Source organism: Mytilus californianus, unplaced genomic scaffold, assembly GCF_021869535.1.
Source record: "Mytilus californianus isolate M0D057914Y unplaced genomic scaffold, xbMytCali1.0.p SCAF_2, whole genome shotgun sequence".
Classification (NCBI taxonomy): Eukaryota; Metazoa; Mollusca; class Bivalvia; order Mytilida; family Mytilidae; genus Mytilus; species Mytilus californianus.
The window spans coordinates 79,393,002-79,412,551 of NW_026262668.1; the positions used below are offsets into that span (position 1 = coordinate 79,393,002).

Genomic DNA, 19,550 nt, shown 5'->3' on the forward strand with positions numbered 1-19,550 from the left:
ATAAATTAATGTCAACTTGAGTGGGTTTTTGTTTGCTATGTTTTCACCACTGCCTGATTCTTAGGCAGATTGGCACTTAATACTTTGGAAGCAGACATTGATATAATCAATGAGTATCACTACAGATGTATTGTATCATTTTATTAACATTACTTTTTGGCAGTTAATTAAATTTATTTGTAATACATAACATAAGATTAAAAGTATAGATGGGTTAATATCTATCTTCTTACATAATTTATTGATTACATTTGCAATAAAAGAATTGAACAATATCTTCCTCATTACATTTTTATTACTGACATCTATACTCTTAAACGAGAAGACCTCATTTTGTGTGTCGCTTCTCTTCCTTCCACAATAAATAAATCATCATGCCTCTGTGTCCTATAGGAACCTTGCATAGTCGCATTTGTCATCCATTCTTATGATTATTCAGTTTGGGTTATTTGGGGAGAAAAACGAAAATTAAGACGTCCGGATATTGTTTCCGTCATCAGACCGACTTTTAAGTCATAGACAAGACTTTCGCTTTTAAACTTACAAATAATTTTCATAAGTCCTCGGGGATAGGACAATCATTTTCGCGTTTATCTGCATGTATACTATGATTATACTACTATAATATATAGAGACTCTCTATAGATTATAGCAGTGATCGCCGTGGAGAAGAAACTTAAAATTGATAGTTAATAGCACATACACTTTGTTTATAATATACGTTCATAGTATACAGAAACGCGAAAATAATGGAATTCAACAGAAAAAAAAAATAACGGACTTTGGAAAAAAGAGAGAGGGCTTAAAAATATTGTCCTGTCTCCAAGTACCTACGATTTTTGATACCTTTTCTGAAATTGTCCAGACATAACAGTGGCGGATCCAGAAATTTTCAAAAGGGGGGAGGGGGGCACTGACTGCCTAAGAGAGGTCCCGCTCCAGTCATGCATCATTGATTCCCTATATAATCAACACATTTTTCCTACAAACACTCTTCTAAATCCGCCTCTGCATGTAATCTTTTACAAAAATTCATCCTACAACAGTTTACATACTTTCAACCAAGCTCTAAATGCCCGCGATTTCGCGGGTGTGTTCTAGTCAATATTTAATTCCACATGAATAAAAGTACAAAATGGTAATAAACAATCCTTGAAAATTTCAAAATGAGTTTTAAGAAATGTACTTTTAACATATTTTTCTTCTAAATATTCCAGACTGCACTTACTGTGCAGAGATTTACTGAATGTGACGCAGGAATTAACTAGTATATAAAATCTCATTCTGAGCATATTCTTCACCCTGAGGTTAAAAAGATTCCCATGAAAAAAAGAATATTGCAAGTCGTGTACGTACTAATATACTAACATTATAAAATTTTAACAAAAGATTGAGACATAAATATGTATATTATTAGTATCTTATGAAAATAAACTATAATATCTTATGATATATACAATCAAAGAACTGAAGTACTGAACATCGGATGACCGCAAGTTCTTGTGGATGGTCAAAAGCACTTGTCACAGAAAAAAATCACATCTCTATACCTGAAACTGAGGTTACTGTACAGAGATATATTTTTTTCTGAGACAAGTTCGTGCGTGGATGATGAATAAATGACAGGAAATTCAACCTCACCGTAATAACTATTATATTGTAGTGATACAAATCAGTATACACTGGTTTGTTGTTATATATTATATTAATATAACAGTTACATATATATACAAATTTCATCCATTTGTATATCATTCTATTATACTATTCTAATAATAGTGCAGTGCAAATGCATGGTGGACACTCTTCTGTAAAAATATGATTTTTTTAATAGATTGGATATGAGTAGGCATTCATATTTTCCCGCAAAAACAATTACAGAGTTACCGGTTCTTGCCGGGATTGTCGCAAAACGTTCATGAGATATTCTTCCGCATGCTTCAACACAATTTTTCGGTACGTGTGCATAGATATTATCAATGATTTTTTACCTATATATATATATATCTAACGACAAAACATTTTCATATTATTAAATCATGTCCTAAACAAAAATATTTTTATCAGTATTCATTGAAGAGATGTATTTATAACAAACGATAAGGAATGTTAGTTTGCACTCGTTAATATTCGCGTACTTATCATGTTTATAGATCGGTTACAAACCCAAAACGAAAGTTACGTAATGGAAATCTAGGCGATAGCAATACATCGGAATGCCCTCACGGTCATCGCGATGTAAAAAGGTAATGGGGTATGAAAAATGATTCTAACATCTTGGACCTCAAATGATTGCTTTAGATTTTACTGTCCCTCTATACGTATTTATTTTAGATTTGAAAAATATAAGAAAGTATACCAAACTAGCTGTATCAGTATTAGTACAACACTGCAGTCGAAAGCAGTATACGACTGCAGCTAATTGCCCGTGAAATCAAGGGATCCTTAAAATTATTATAATGTAAACTTGCCATACCTTTCCATAATTGTACAACGTTACATATTAGAAAACATCTTTTTGTTGAAAAAAGTCAATGAAAACATAAAATGAAAGCAGGCACAAATGAATCAGGGATTAAAACAAATATATCAATCTGTATACTGAGCACGGTTGGAATTTCATTATCTAGTCTAGGAAGATAATGTATATGCATATCAAATATCTAAACTTCAGTTAGAACTGTAACAAACGTAAATTAAACATTACACCTTTATTTTTGTGTGAAATATAACACATTTCTGAACCTAGCAGACATATATTTTTGGCACCAGTTTACTTCGGTCCTTTTATTTTAATAAAAAAAATGATAAAATTGAATTAAATGCGGCATGTCTAGGTATTTCTTTGTTTTTTAATCAAGAAACCTACATGTGCCTACAAAACACTTTCCGGTGTATTCTTCTCTAGCTACTACTTTGAATTCAGTCTCGTCATTTGATATCCCTATTCTGAGCTTAGTAGTACGCCGAAATTGGGGAAGTTTGATGCGAATGTGACCAATTTTTCTGCAAGATTCTTCTGAGATAAGCTTAGGTGGCTGTTTGTCTTCTGATGCATATATTTGAATTTTAGCTTCTTCTTGGTTAACGTCAATCGGGAAATCATACTCGGTTACAACTTCATTTACTTGAATTGGAGACCCTTTTGGAATAATGGTATAGAATTCTTGTTGTGAAGTCGGAAATGACGTATGTGAGCCATCGAAGTTCGACTTTTGTTCCCCACCAGCAAAAGCTATGCCATAATGATATTTTGCCATTCTACCAACAATAGGAGTTTCCATATGACCCATGATTACCGCTCCCTTCAAGACAATTACATCAGGTTGCAATGGACATATTACTGTTAAATGGTTGAAGTGCTCTTTTATTGCATGCACGAGAAGGCCACAAGATGCATATCCACCAACTAAAAGAATGCTTTTCACTTTGGATGTTTCGGGTTCATTCAGTAACTTTTGTACATAGCCAATAATTTTGTCGATGCCTTCTTTAAAAATTGATTTTAATACCTCTGGAATAATCTGAAGTTTGTTTCTTTTTATTTCGGCTTTGCCTTTATATTTGTCTGCAATCATATCTGGATTTGACTTTATAACTTCAATTGTCAGTGAGCTCGGTATTCCAATCCTGCATTTTGAATCGCTTCTAAATGACCTCTTTTGTCGTTCGATTTCTCTTACCAAATCTAGATAATCCTCTCTATTTTTTAAAGCAAAGATACTGAGTACCTCGGTGCCAAAAATTTCTCGGAGAAGATTCCAAATTTTAGTGTTTATCATATTTCCTCCCCAAGGACCTCCAGAAGCACTGTGTATTTCTTTTATCTGACCTGTTGCCATGACTTCATTCGCCGTTATATCAACAGTGCCACCTGTTTTAAAAAAATGAAAAGCCATATATAGAAACGCTTAATGACATATTGCTTCACCATTTTATATAGTAGCTTTAATATAATCATAGATATAACTAGATATCATTGAGATGGGAGCCATCACTGTGGGCCCCGCTGTGATAATGTGTGGTAAAAAAATTGTATCTTTATCATTGGACATGGGGCTGTCAACTGAAACCAAAGTTTTTGACCTTGACCTTTGACCTAGGAAGTTGTGCATAAATTATGACACACCCTCTGGTGTTGGTTTATATACATGTCAAGTATAAATTTTGAAATCATAACGGTTCTCAAGATATAGGGCGGACACAATTTGTTACGGACGGACGGACGGACAGACGGACAGACAGACAGACTGATCACTATAGGGCGTCCGCCATTCGACAGGGCCCTAATAACCATTATATCTATGATATGATTCAGTAAATGTTGAATGATATGTACATTTCCGTAAATATATATATATATATATGTACTAGATCAAACCCGCGACATCGAGGGTCCATGACTGAATTAAAGTACCTACGCCTTATTTTTAGTCTGGAGTTTAGGTATTCGTATTGTCATCTGATAAAGTCATGCTGATTAAAAGGTGCACAGTTTTCTCTGCTTTCAAAATCTTTCTGTTTGAACCCGTCCTGTTTTCATTATTACAACTGGAAACTACATATAATTGTTTTTATATTTTGCATTTATTATATTTTGTGTGAGTGTGTGTACGTTTGTTTTATTGCATTGTTTTTATTGTTTTGGGGAAGGTCACGTTACGGTCAGGCCAGAAAACTTGGTTGACAAATGCTCAAGTTCAATCTGTACCGATACAGTGTGTTTAATGTAATTCTTAACACAATAACCCATGGTGGTGCTCCTATTAAAGGATGAAGATACAGAACATACATACGTGTGACTATACTATTGGTATCGGTATCGGATTCGACCCGGAACTTGTTAATTTTTGGTAATATTAATTATGTTGAAAACAAAAGGGCCTTAAATGGTGTAATTTTTAATCAACACTATAATATTGATATATAAAGTTGAATTCTTTGATTTGTCGTGTTTCCATTCGTTTAATGAGTTTGAGCTTTTGATTTTACCATTTGATAAGGGACTTTCCGATTTGAATTTTCCTTGGAGTTCGGTATTTTTGTTATTTTTTTTTCTTTTTACGTCATGCCGGAAAACAAAAACTATAATTGATTATTACTGCGAGTACTAACTTACATAGATAACTGACGGTGTTATTCCTTTACAGGTTGGAGGGACGAGATTCCAACACAAAATGAGCTATACGATAAACATTTACTTAAACTTATTTCATTTTCGATTTAGAATATCTTCTGGGTTTTTTTTGCAGAGAAAATAGATGATCATGAATGGTTTAAATTTTTGACTATCCTATTACATTGTTAAGTGTTATTTTTCGTCAAACCATAATGAATGATAAGGCACTTATGATGCAAATATTATGTACATTGTTGATTCAAAAATACTTTTATCCAGTTGAATTAAAACTTAAATATGTCAGTTGAAGATTCGTGTGTCATGCACCCAGGTTTGTTGTAACTTTGTAATCATTGCGTAAAATATGTTTGGAAAGATACAAAGAAAATAACGCAAACGCAAAATCGCGGAAAGGCGAAAACAAATGAAGCGAAATTGATGAATGCATTTGTTTTTGCATTTCCGCGTTTTCACTTACGTTTTATCGCGATTTCGCGTTTTAAAATACTAATACGGCAACGCAAAATTGGCTGCTTTTGACAAATGATTTAGGTAAAATCTTTGACATGTTTCACTAAGGTAATAATTGTATTGTATTGATCGGTACAACATGTAGAACCGGATCTGCTTTCCATTCCGGGAAACATGAGATCACCCTTGGATTTTTGTAGGGTTAGTGTTGTCTGTCTTTAGCTTTCGATGTTTGTTTTGTAGAGTGTTGTTAAGCTTTTCATCGTTTTCTCTTTTTGTCATAGTTTTGTCGGTCTCTCTTCGACTTATGACTTTGATTGTCCCTTTGGAACCTTTATCCTCTATTTAAAAATATTGTTTTGGTGAAGTATTGTCGATCTTTTAGTTTTATCTAGTAGATTACTTTGATGGATTATAGTCAATGTATTGAAATCCCTTATAAAACCAAGTTTTCGAACGTTTCTACCTACGGTATCTCACTCTAGTTTAATTCTACGTTCAATTGCATAATGTTTTATTAGAATCTCTACTTAATATATATGGTGTTCCTGAAAATCCCGAAATTACAGCAAAACATTTACCCCTTTTTGCATTGCATCATATTTTAGATTACTAATTAATATACCTCCTAGATCTACGACCAGAAAACGTGACCCAGGACTAAACGAACCAAGTTGCGGGCTTTGGCCTTTATCTTTCTTCTCTATCTCCAAGCTTCTACAGCATAAAGCAGCAGCTTCTGGCTCTAATGCGAGTGTTAGATTGTCTTCGTAAATTCCACTCTATTTTGATAAAAAAAATTTAATTATATATAGTTATAGCTAGCATAACGTTAATTATGGAATTGTTTCCTCGCAGCTGAGGCTACTAGGTTGATGGGCTTTTTTCGTCTCAGGATGTGTTATTTCTATAATTGTGTCATCTATTACGTTTGAAAATAACCGTTTCGGAAGCCACATTTATTGCACACTTACGAGCATAAAAAAACCCGAACGGGTTAAAAAGTATTCTAAAAAAAGTTCTCATGTAAACTTTGACTACTCTTCGCAATCACACTTCTTTCAGTACAATTAATTAAGTGTTAAACCATTAAATTCGCCGTAACAATTAGTCGTTACTCTATCCGTTGACCAGATAATACACGTAGGGAGGGGCTAACAGTCTTTCAGTAGCAACACCAACCGATTGTATCAGGTATGTTCGATCCTTAAAGTTAAAGAAGTCAGATATGATCTGTGCAACGAAACCGATTACAAATATACATTTCTCTATTTTTCTGATAATCATTAGAAAAACAGATTCTTACATAGTTACTCTTAGATTATCAGATTTATCCAATCATTAGTTAATTTAACTATCTCGATTGGATAAATCCGATAAGCCACTGGTACCAATGTAAGAATCTATACAGTATGTACGAAACATATGACATATATATCATAAAATATAAATATGTCCACAAAACCATTGAACTTCGTTACATCTTGTCGTTTTAAAAGAAGAGAGAACAAGTGTGAATGCACATTGATTCCAGCTGAATTTTAGTATTTAATTTTGGTGTCACTATGAAGCTCAAGACTTTCAACAAAAAAATACTTATGGTATATTAAGTATTCTTTTTGGTTGAAAGTCTTAAATTTTATAAAGAAACCAGAATAATTGAAATTTACTTAGAAATAAAAATTATGCGTGGCTATATATACGTCAAAATAGTAGTACAGGGCTAACATCAAAATTTATTTATTTAAAAATAAGGAAATCTGGTATGATTACCAATGAGACAACTATCAAACAAAATAAAAAGATAAGAAAATGTGGTATGATTGCCAATAAGACAACTATCCACCAAAGTTCGTATGAGGTGGATGTAAGCAACCGCACGTCTTTCCACAATGAGAAAAATTCATACCTTATAGTAAGCTGCTAAAGGCCCCGACATGAAAATTTGAAAAAATGGAATTGAGCAAAACTAACGGCCTAATTTATAACACAACAATTTACGAAAATAAATATGATATGCATGAATCAACGAAAACAACTAAACTACAGACTCCGGACTTGGGACATGAACAAAAAGAATGTGGCGGGCTTGAACATGTATGAAGGCGCCAATCCTCCCCTAACCGCGAACAGTTGTGTAACAGTACAACATAAGAACAAACCATAAAATCACTTGAAAACGGTGACCTATAGTTGTGAATTTCTACATCATTTCGTCTCTTGTGGAGAGTTGTCTCATTGGCAATCATACCATATCTTCTTAATTTTATATTAACTGATCAGATCGATACAAAGCAGAAAAACATCTAACAAAAAACACAGACCGGACGTGGCAGGGTATTTAAACATCCCTTGCAACAAAAAAACACACAGTACAGATCTGAGAGTACTTGCTAGTTCAAAGACAGTTACAACTAATAAAATCAAAGTACTGAAGTACTAAGCATCGGATGACCGCAAGTTCTTGTGGATGGTCACAAGCACTTGTCTCAGAAAAAAAATCACATCTGTATACCTGAAAGTGAGGTTAATGTACAGAGATATATTTTTTTATGAGACAAGTTGATGCGTGGATAATGAAAAAATGACAGGGAATTCAACGTCACCGTAATAACTATTATATTGTAGTGATACACATCTGTATACTCTGGTTTGTTGTTATATATTATATTAATGTTTGTATATAACAGTTACATGTATAAAATATAATTTTCGTCCATTTGTATATCATTCTATTTTACTATTCTAATAATAGTGCAGTGCAAGTGCATGGTGGACACTCTTCTGTAATAATATGATTGTTTTAATAGATTGGATTTGAGCAGGCACTCATATTTTCCCGCAAAACGTTCTTGAGATATTCTTCCGCATGCGTTAAAACAATTTTTCTGTACGTGTGCATAGATATTATCAATGATATTCTACTTATATATATATTTCTAACGACAAAACATTTTCATATTATTAACTTATGTTCTAAACAAAAGTATTTTATGAGTATTCATTTAAGAAATGAATTTATAACAAGCGATAAGGAATGTTATTTTGCACTCGATAATGTCCGCGTATTTATAGATCGGTTACCAGCCAAACACGAAAGTTACGTTAGTAGAAATCTCGTCGGCAACAATACATCGGAATACCCTCACGGTCATCGCGATGTAAAAAGTATGTATCTAAGACTATAATATCAATCAGTTCACATCCAACATCCAATGGATTTAATGTAAAGACGTCATTAGCATTCAGAGACAAACATGACCTTGTGGAATGCCAAAATATAGGTATCGACAGATTGTAGTACCATGAATGAGCATATGCGTATATCAATAATATTTAGTATGGTTTTAATTAACTGATAACAAAATCAATATGTATACCAATGAAAACAATATTCAATGATCTAATTACAGTGTTGAATTGGTAACCTTTTAGAACAAGTTAATTTAAAGGATTGATAAGTTTACCCGGGTCGTATCTAAATTTCCGGCCCGCGGGCTCGGTAAACCAAAGTATACTTTGTCTAAAACTTAGTCCATGTATGGAGCGGAACAGCTGCTATGAGTAAATCTTCATCGATCTCTTCCGGAAAATAAATATTGCATTAAAGCGTTTATATATGTTTAAATTAAACACTAAAACATAAAAACATTTATACATTTAGTTTGCTGGATTTAAGGCGAAGATGCAACCTTATAGTTTTGTTACAACACTTTGGCAGTTAAAAATATTTATATAAAAACTCATCAAAGATATATCAAATAGTAAATGTCACTTCTTGCTACTGCATTTTATGTACCATTCGCTCATCTCCCAAAAAGTAAGTTTACGTCGGAAAAAGTATGAATAAAATGGTAATTGGGTATATATATTCATTGATATACTGTTTGAATCAGTTCTAACCTAATGTCTTGAACTCACAGGACTACTGTCCTAGAGCAGACAACTTTAAATTAGTTTCTAACAGAATCTGTTCTACACTTGAACAAAAAAGTCTGGTATAGTTGATAACTTGTTTTACAACCACTGGGTGTATGCCACTGCTGATTGACGTCAAGTAGTAAGCTCTGTTGTGTTGACATGAAATATCATTAATACGTAAATTTTCTGTAAATTTACTGTTTGCTAATTGTTGAATTAATCAAAACACTTAAGGTGTTTTACACCCAGGCAGAGATAGCTTTAGCTGAATTTGGCACAACCCTACGGAAATTTTCGTTTTCATTGCTTTTCAACTTCGTATTCGATTGGTCTTACATATATTTTGATTCGAGCGATACAGAGTCGTCTGTAAACAAAACGCGCGTCAGACTTACAGAATTATAACACTGGCATCTTTGATGATTTTATATTGGACAATTTTAGCCTAGAACCGTTTTGGATAGTTTTATCCTAGAACATATTCTGACATTTCTACCTTAGAACAGTTTTGGACAGGTCTACCTTTGAACTGAATCTGAAAGTAAGTTCTGCTTTAGAACAGTTATAGGGTAGAACTATTCTAGAACAGTTTAGAAGTTAAATGACTGATTCTGACAGTAGCAACCAAGTAACATTAATAACCAAAAGATATACATCTACTGTACTTGTATAGCAGCAACCACTGGTAGTCCGTACAAATGTACAAAGACTGTCTCGTGGTCTTTAGTGTGTAAATTATTTGGTAGTACCATGTGCATGTACCTTTTCAGCAGCATCTATCATAAACTGTCGTGCAGCTTCTGTCCATATTGCTGGTACCGTAAGCACCCAATGAATGTCCTCTCCTTCGAGATTTAAAATATGCTGCTTAACTCTTGTGAAGGTAGCATTTTTCAAGTGTTCAATGCAAGCAGCAAATACATCGACTGCTTTCATTTCTTTTTTACCACTAATATCTTTAATAGTCAATGATTTCTTCAAATCCTGAAATCAGTGAAGGTAAGCAAAGCATCTCTATAGACATTAACTCATTCAAAATGAAAACCTGACAAGAATTCACTGTGTTTATTTTGATAAAAAAAAACTTGAAGCTGTTAATTGATTTTTTAATATAGAATCGAATGCATGCTTAACAATTGATTAGTTTTATCTCAAAGATGTAAACAATCAAACTTGTGTATACAAAACATAAATCACATTGACAGTGTGAACGCGGCTCAGACCTTCCTTGCATATTTTTATAACAGAGTAGCGAACATCCTTATCGTACAGAGCAGGTTTCAATGCTTTTGGTCTTGAATTTGTCTTCAATTTCTGTATTTTTATCATTGTTCCTATGAAGTACAAATCATCCGATTTCTTGTAGTACAAAATGAATACAATGGAATAGGATTTAGTTATTGTCAAATTTTAAAACATTTAAAGCATAGATGTAAGCTTAAGAAAATATTATAACGAAAATATGACTATACAATTATTCAATTTTGGAAAATAATTGTTTCTCCTTGTCTTTTTTTTTTTTTTGCTGGATGTATGAATTAAGATACCAACTTACCCGGTTGTTGTAAAGTTGCATCTTGAAACGAGTAAAGTAATAACACTGATTTGCATACTGTTGGTCATTTATCGTAAGGCTTGCATACTTTTCTTCGGCTTCATTGCCAAAAGCCACAAACTTTTTATCCGGGTTTAAAAGCAGAACAGTTGGAATTTTTGATGACATATTATTGGTTGTTCCAACTCCTTCCATTACATGTATATTTAGCGGGTCTCTGATGAACTCAGATTTAAAGGAAAAAGCAGTACCAGAATATGCTGATCCAAAGTCAATGGCTGCAACCATGGCGTAATTTCTATAATGCAAATGTTTAAAATTTGATTAACAACTTTTGTTTTTTTTCATGTAGGCCACATTCTGTATGTGCCTGTCCCAAGTCAGGAGCCTGTAATTCAGTGGTTGTCGTTTGTTGCTGTGTTACATATTTGTTTTTCGTTCATTATTTGTACATAAATTTGGCCGTTAATCTTCTCATTTGAATTGTTTTACATTGGTCATTTCGGGACCTTTTATAGCTGACTATACGGTATGGGCTTTGCTCATAGTTGAAGGCCGTACGGTGACCTATAGTTGTTAATTTCTGTGGCATCTGGTCTCTTGTGGAGAGTTGTCTCATTAACAATTATACCACATCTTCTTTTTTATACTAAATGATTTCCTATTTTCATTCCTCTTTATGAGGATGTAAAATCTGTTTAAAGAAATGTATGAATTACCTTCGCTCAAAAAATTAATCCGAGAACGAAACTGCTTTCACTGAACAATAAATATTATGGATGTCAATAAATAAAAATAAAAAACAACGCAGTACTCAACGCATATAAAGGAAATGAAATAGGAAGGAGTTGATAATTGGGAGAATTATAGTTATAAAGAGGAGGAATTCAACTTGCACTTAAAAAGTAAGAGGTATTTCATTGGATGGTATCTAGCAACTTGTATAAAATCTTTCATATTTTCCTACTCTATTGAAAATTACATACATTTAAGAATCTTTCAGTGCAGAAAGTAAGACATATCGTTGAGTATTTTATATCCCATCCATCTTAACGAGTCTAATTTACATGACCTTGTAAAGTTTTATAGTTTCATCACACATTTAAATTTGCAATGAATTTATTAATTAAGGCAAGATAAATTTCATACAGGAAGAAACATTGATTTATTAACTTTTTTTTTCGGAAGTGAAAACTTTTGAAATTTACCAAATTTACTATATGTAGTATGATTATTTTTCCGCTAATCATTGTCATTGGCAAATTAATTAAGGCAAGATAAATTTCATACAAGAAGAAGCATTGATTTATTTACTTTTTTTTCGGAAATGAAAACTTTTGAAATTTACCAAATTTACTATATTCATGTAGTATGATTATTTTTCCGCTAATCATTGTCATTGGCAAATTTAAACTAAAACGGCTTTTTCCATATCGGCCAGCTTTTTTTCCCGAGACGCTTGTATAGTGTCTGAAATAGGTCGAGGGATGATAACCGGGCCGACATGGAAAAGGCCATGAATAACACAAACTTCCGATATACGAAGACACTCAAGGTTCTCAGCCAGGTACGTCTGAACAGCACTGATTTTGATAAATGATATACATATGCAGAACTGGAAATATCTTAGCTTTGTATAAACAATCCCTTCAATAAATACCTATCAAAAACTAAAATTCTTTGATTTCGATTAAAGGAGAAGGTCCGGTAAGGGCTAATTTCGACTAAAATTCGAAGTATAACCGATGAAAGATCATATTTGACATTTTTTAAACACTTAAAGGGGCATAAGCTGTCAAATTCATGTTCCCCGATTTGACTGAAATTCTCATATTTGTTTCATAACATACTAAAACGTATATCCAATTTTTAAAAAGTCTAAAATAAACAATTTGCAATGTACGATCTCGATAATATATATCAGCATTTCGTGTGTATTTTATATAAAAAAGAAGATGTGGTATGATTGCCAATAAGACAACTCTCCACAAGAGACCAAATGACATAGAAATTAACAACTATAGATCACCGTACGGCCTTCAACAATGAGCAAAGCCCATACCGCAGAGTCAGCTATAAAAGGCCCCGAAATGACAAATGTAAAACAATTCAAACGAGAAAACTAACGGTCTAATTTATGTACAAAAAAATGAACGAAAAACAAATATGTAACACATCAACAAACGACAACTACTGAATTACAGGCTCCTGACTTGGAACAGGCACATACATACAGAATGTGGCGGGGTTAAACATGTTAGTGGGACCCCCCCCCCCCTAACCTGGGACAGTGGTGTAACAGTACAACATAAGAACGAACTATAAAAATCAGTTGAAAAAGGCTTAAGTCTGGACGTCATCTAATTACCCATCGAGGTGACCTCCGAAGACTTCCGACGGTCATTAAACCCGATATAAACATAAATATAGATATAAATAGATAGTGAACTCGTACAATTGAATTTTTCTAGGTCTGTTTGATTTCATTTTAGAGGTTAAAATATATGTTAATCATCGTTTTAACCTGTATAAGAATGAGTTTTTTGCGGATCGAATCAGTCAATCAAATGGTTTACTCTTGTTTCACTTAAAATGTTGACATTCTTTTCCTTTCCAAACTGGCTTCTAAAAGCGAATAATATTTCACTTTTATTGATGATTGAACAAAAAAATCATACTTTATTTTTTTATAGCTCGTAGCTAATGCCCCTTTTAATTTTCTACTTCAGACGATTCAATTAGTTTATGTAAACTATTTGAACTGATTTGGACCTTACAGAAGCTCAAATTCAAGCTTATATATGAAAAATCTATCAAATATGCCATAAAACGTCACTTTTCAGAAGGTTTTTGACTAAAACGTAAACGGCCGCATTCGTGTTCAATCTCAACCTTTATATATGTTATGTATTATCATCAAATACAACATATATTTAAATATTAAGACTAAACCCAACTGCGGCCACTTCCATTTTAGACAAAAACCGTCTTGAAATCACGGTGAAACATAATTGTAAAGATTTTAGTTATTTTGCATAAATTAATGATGCTTGTGCCTAATGATGTGCATTACATTGTCATAAACAGCCCACATTTATGTAACAAAAATTCTACTTTCCAATAGATAGCTTTCGATATATTTGTAAAAATGCTATATTTTGAGGTCGGAAAGAGGTCTTACCGGGCCTACTCCTTTCTAATCACATGTAAAACATAAACTAAAAGGCGGATATTGTTTGAGAAAGTTGGCTTCATATTTATAATATGTTGACTGAAGCGGTTCAGTTATTAAAGAAATTAGTATCTTAAGAAAGCATTTTCAAACAAAACCCCACATTTTCATACATATAAATAAAAATTGTCACTTTATACGCAAATAACAATACAGCAAATATATTGTTGACTCAAAGATATGTCATAACAATGTCTCGTCTGTATGTAATTTTGTGCGTATAATGCAAATGTTGAAACTAAAATGGCAATACTGTAAAATGTGAAATTTTCAAAACATGAAATGAAACCATGACTAAAGATGCAGGCCCAAATAATCTCCGTGGAAAAGAGAAATTTCAATGTCAATACAAATGCATAACAAATGAGACATGCAAATGCTAATGCAACTGCATACCAAATTTCATTGACTTATCATTGGTAGTTCATCTTAAACTGACTAAATCACAAACTTAAACTTGTAAAATACGAAAAGTTTCGAAGTCAATAGTAATTGAGACGGCAAAGCAGGATAATCTCATTTGGTATGAGTATACAAATGCTTATAGAACTGCATACCAAATTATATTGACTTATCATAAGTCTTATAATATGCACGGAGCGCGTTGTGCTAATCCTAATACAAATGCATACCAAATACCATTGACCTCCCACTAAGACGTACAATTAAACTGACCTTATCACCAACTGATACATTGTTCACGCCACAGCTGCCGCCGACGTCAGAAAAAAACACTAATAGTGTCGCCTCCGAGACTTCGTCGAGTGACACAAAAGCATTGAAGATAGCCAGTTAAATGTTTGCAAAAAGCTATTGTTGGTGCATGTGCATGTATTCATAATGATATAATGACAAAACAATTTCATGGTATTGTAAAATTGAGAACTTTCCTTTTCTATGTAGCAACATTCCAGCAGCGTCTGCATATGGAGTATGTATCTCCCAGTTGATACAATATTCCAGAGCTTGCATTTCCTATCATAATTTCCTTGATAGAGGTTTGTTCTTTACAATGAAGCTATTGAACCAAGAGTAAAGTTGAAATCATGTCTTCGAAAATTTTACAGACATTCATCACGAGTTGGTTGACCGTTATGGAATACCTGTTTCATATATGTCGATGGATATGTTCCAATTGTCGGCCTCTTTTCCTCGAATATGACCTACCGAAATAGACTTATCACCGGGTTTGTACTAACATGAGCAACTCGACGGGTTCCACATGTGGAGCATTTTCTACTTACCTTTCCGGAGCGCTTGAGATCACCTCCGGTTTTTTAATGGGGTTTGTGTCTTTGAATTCTATATTGTGTTTTGTGTACTGTTGTTTGTCTTTTCGTTTTTTTCCATGGCATTGTCAGCTTTATTTTTCACAATAAGTAATTACTTGAATAATTTTGTAACATATTGAACCGATGAAAATTGTAAGAAAAAAATGAAATTTGGTATAACAAAATATTATCTTCAAAGACCATGAATAGCCTGGTGAATTTCTATTCTAAGGGTAGGTTTTAGATTGTTGAAATATTAAAAGCAAATTATTATAGTTGAGTTATTATTTTCTAACCTTTTTGGCTTAAACGACATATTCTTAAATAGTTCGTGAGTTCTCTTTTCATCAGAAGAAACTTCTGACTTAACAACATTTTCTGGTTCTGTCAAAAAAAGAAAATAAATTTTATTCAGAAATATAATGTCGAACGATGAATATTGAATGGAAAACACTATTATTTAAATATTTAATGCTTAGAGCCAAGGTTCCAGTAAATGTTCAACAACACATGTGACTTATGTTAATGCTATTGTAATGGAAATCGTTATGAACTACTTGACAAAGTCAATGTCAGTAGGGGTATTAACTATTTCTGGAGTGTGAAAAACTCTTTGAAAGTCTTGAATAGCTACGATCCTTTAAAGGTCAGTTGCCTCCGTTGACTGGTGTGATTCGATATGCGTATGTTTGCATAAATTTCTCGGATTTTATTTAATGAAATATGTTTTATTACTTAACAACTTTAATATCATAGATATATGTAATAAGATATCATAAATGGGTCAAAATGTTAACCGATTTTTATCACAAATGAAATTTATTGAGAAATTGCCCTTAAAAGGTCTCCTTATTTATAAAGGTTATATTGCTGCTGTTGTCCAAACAATGCGGATTTTTGGAAAAATATCAAAATGCTAATTCATAGTTATAGAAGCAATACTAAAATATTTCTTTAGTTTTTCTGTATAGTTTATTTTGGGCATTGCACAATATCTTATCTTCCTGTACTGCTTATGACTTTGTTGTATGAAATCTTCTTTTGTTACTTTGTCGTTGGGTTGCCGTCTATTTCGTATATTACACTCATCTCCTTTTGATCAAATTTTAAATTCTTTCTCAAATTTATATTGTGTAAATGCTGTAAATTAGTTAATCATCATTGTTGCGAAGATCGTATGTTAACCTATAGATATATCTTAGTGTTTTATGTCTTTGGGTAGAAAGTCTCTTTGATATATATCACACGTATCCTGACATTTATAAATATATAAAACTGAAATGCAATGCTGTGGTTTTTTATCGAAATTAACATGTCCGAACAACGACAACTTAGTCTGACAAAAACGGGAAACAAACCAGATTGTTTAAAAGCAATGATGATTCAATTTAACATCTAATAGGAGACAGTGAGTTCAGAAGTTGGTACTTCGGTACTGACATGATTAATAACATACATTTCTAAAATGTTCCATTGATAAATTAAGAAATCATATAAAAATTAGGTTCCAACACTCTCAGGTAAAGCTGAGAATTTTTCTATTCTTTTATGTCTGTTTTGGTCGTGGCTACGTTTAATTTACTTCCCCGGCGTTCCAATGTTTAGGTTCCAGCGTTCCTGATGGAGATAAATCCAGAAAAGCGCTCGGACGCACGAAATTTATAAAGTGTCATTTTGATTTAAAATAACCTAAATTTATAAAGTATCATTTTGATTTTTAACAATTTTTTCTTTGAAAATAAACCTAGCAAGGAAAATGAAAAAATAGCATTTTATGCTTTTTTTTAGTGGTGACGATTGTATTGAATTTAAATAACTTGTCTGATATTGACGATAAAAACCAGCACAAACCTTGAGCTTTAGGTCCGAAACCGCCTTCGTCTTCTTTTTTTGCGTAAATTAACTGAAATAAAAATCGACTAACAGTTTTTATGCATATTTAACCCTGTCTGAGAAAAACATATAAAAAAAATGCTGACGGTAGTATTTAGGTATTGCATAATTGAAACTCTGAGAATATTGGTAGACCACACTATAGATAAAAGGGAAACAGGTAAAACAGCCAATATTCCACACAAATTGCAGAATCCTAATATAAAATTTAAAGTGAATGTGGATGCAACAGAATTGTGTCCAATTTCCAGTGTCTGCATATATTACAGGTAAATGTACGCTTTTATGATAATAGAAGTGTTTTGTATGCAGTTAAACAAGTATGGCTGTTTTCTGCTCTTTGGTCGGGTTGTTGTCTCTTTGACACATTCCCCATTTCCATTCTCAATTTTATTGCACCATCAATTGCAGACTTCTGGTGATAAGTTATAATTTGTTTACGAGCAGCAAACTTCTCTGCACATGTAGGTATAAAATAATGAACTAATATCTCCTCAAGTGTTTTCGCTAATCTATTAAAATTGAGAACGGAAATGGGGAACGTGTCAAAGAGACAACAACCCGACCACAGAACAGACAACAGCAGAAGGCCACCAACAGGTCTTCAATGCAGCGAGAAATTCCCGCACCCGGAGGCGTCCTTCAGCTGGCCCCTAAACAAATATATATACTAGTTCAGTGATAATGAACGCCATACTAAACTCCAAATTGTACACAAGAAACTAAAATTAAAAATAATACAAGACTAACAAAGGCTAGAGGCTCCTGACTTGGGACAGGCGCAAAAATGCGGCGGGGTTAAACATGTTTATGAGATCTCAACCCTCCCCCTATACCTCTAGCCAATGTAGAAAAGTAAACGCATAATATAATATTATTATAAATTATTATAAATATTAATCTATAATTGAATTATATCATCTTACTAAATAAATTGTATCATACGTATTACATGAATCTAAACAGGAAAAACTTACGGGAAAATGTTTTTCGTTTATAATCTTGAACAACTTTGTCCATTTTTCTCTTTCCTCTTTGTTTGGTGCTTCAAAAGAATGAAAATAACTTAAAATCTAACAATTATATTTTACATTTATTTGCATTATCAGTTTTGTGCAATACAGCAATGTATTTTTATTCAATTTTAAATCAGTACGTGTACCTTTCAATTTGAGGGTTCGACCATTACTTGCGGTAACAACAAAACGAAGACCATCATCCTTCGTGGTTACATCTGCAAGCTACAAATAGAGAAGAACATTTATGATACTCTTTACTTATCATTATTACAAAAATATATAAATCAAAAGAGAGGCAAAAGATACCAGAGGGACATTCAAACTCATAAGTCGAAAATAAACTGACAACGCCATGGCTAAAAAAAGAAAAAGACAAACAGACAAACAATAGTACACAAAACACAACATAGAAAACTTAAGACTGAGCAACACGAACCCAACCAAAAACTGAGGGGGGGGGGGGGGTGATCGCAGGTGCTCCGGAAGGGTAAGCAGATCCTGCTCCACATGTGGCACCCGTCGTGTTGCTCATGGTAGTACAAACGGGACTGTAGTTACGACATTAGGAACATATCGGCTATCATCTGTCAACCAACTCGTGATGGCATGCGTAAAAAAATCGTTTCTGCTTGCTTTAAAACCCATAGTTTGATATGCATGATTAGTATTTTACTAGTGTTTATCATGCTACAGAAAGGCCCTTGGAAAGGGGTCGACCGTTTTTCTGTACTGATAAAATTGAGAATGGAAATGGGGAATGTGTCAAAGAGACAACAACCCGACCATAGAACAGACAACAGCAGAAGGTCACCAACAGGTCTTCAATGTAGCGAGAAATTCCCGCACCCGGAGGCGTCCTTCAGCTGGCCCCTAAACAAATATATATACTAGTTCAGTGATTATGAACGCCATACTAAACTCCAAATTGTACACAAGAAACTAAAATTAAAAATAATACAAGACTAACAAAGGCTAGAGGCTCCTGACTTGGGACAGGCGCAAAAATGCGGCGGGGTTAAACATGTTTATGAGATCTCAACCCTCTCCCTATACCTCTAGCCAATGTAGA

At 33.3% G+C, this 19,550-nt stretch overlaps 1 protein-coding gene across 3 annotated transcripts in view; it reads right to left on the bottom strand.

The window, feature by feature from the left end:
- Positions 1–2,696: 2,696 nt before the first annotated feature.
- LOC127728290 (heat shock 70 kDa protein 12A-like) overlaps positions 2,697–19,550 on the bottom strand; it is a 177,821-nt gene continuing 160,967 nt past the window's right edge. For all 3 annotated transcript variants that reach the window (XM_052235622.1, XM_052235621.1, XM_052235620.1), the window contains 8 exons: positions 18,625–18,703; positions 18,440–18,507; positions 17,421–17,472; positions 15,866–15,953; positions 11,067–11,364; positions 10,274–10,495; positions 6,216–6,372; positions 2,697–3,874 (listed from right to left, as the gene is read on the bottom strand). In XM_052235622.1, the coding sequence (XP_052091582.1) occupies positions 2,853–3,874; positions 6,216–6,372; positions 10,274–10,495; positions 11,067–11,364; positions 15,866–15,953; positions 17,421–17,472; positions 18,440–18,507; positions 18,625–18,703 (1,986 nt within the window). In that variant the 3' untranslated portion in view covers positions 2,697–2,852. The remainder of the gene's footprint in view (positions 3,875–6,215; positions 6,373–10,273; positions 10,496–11,066; positions 11,365–15,865; positions 15,954–17,420; positions 17,473–18,439; positions 18,508–18,624; positions 18,704–19,550) is intronic.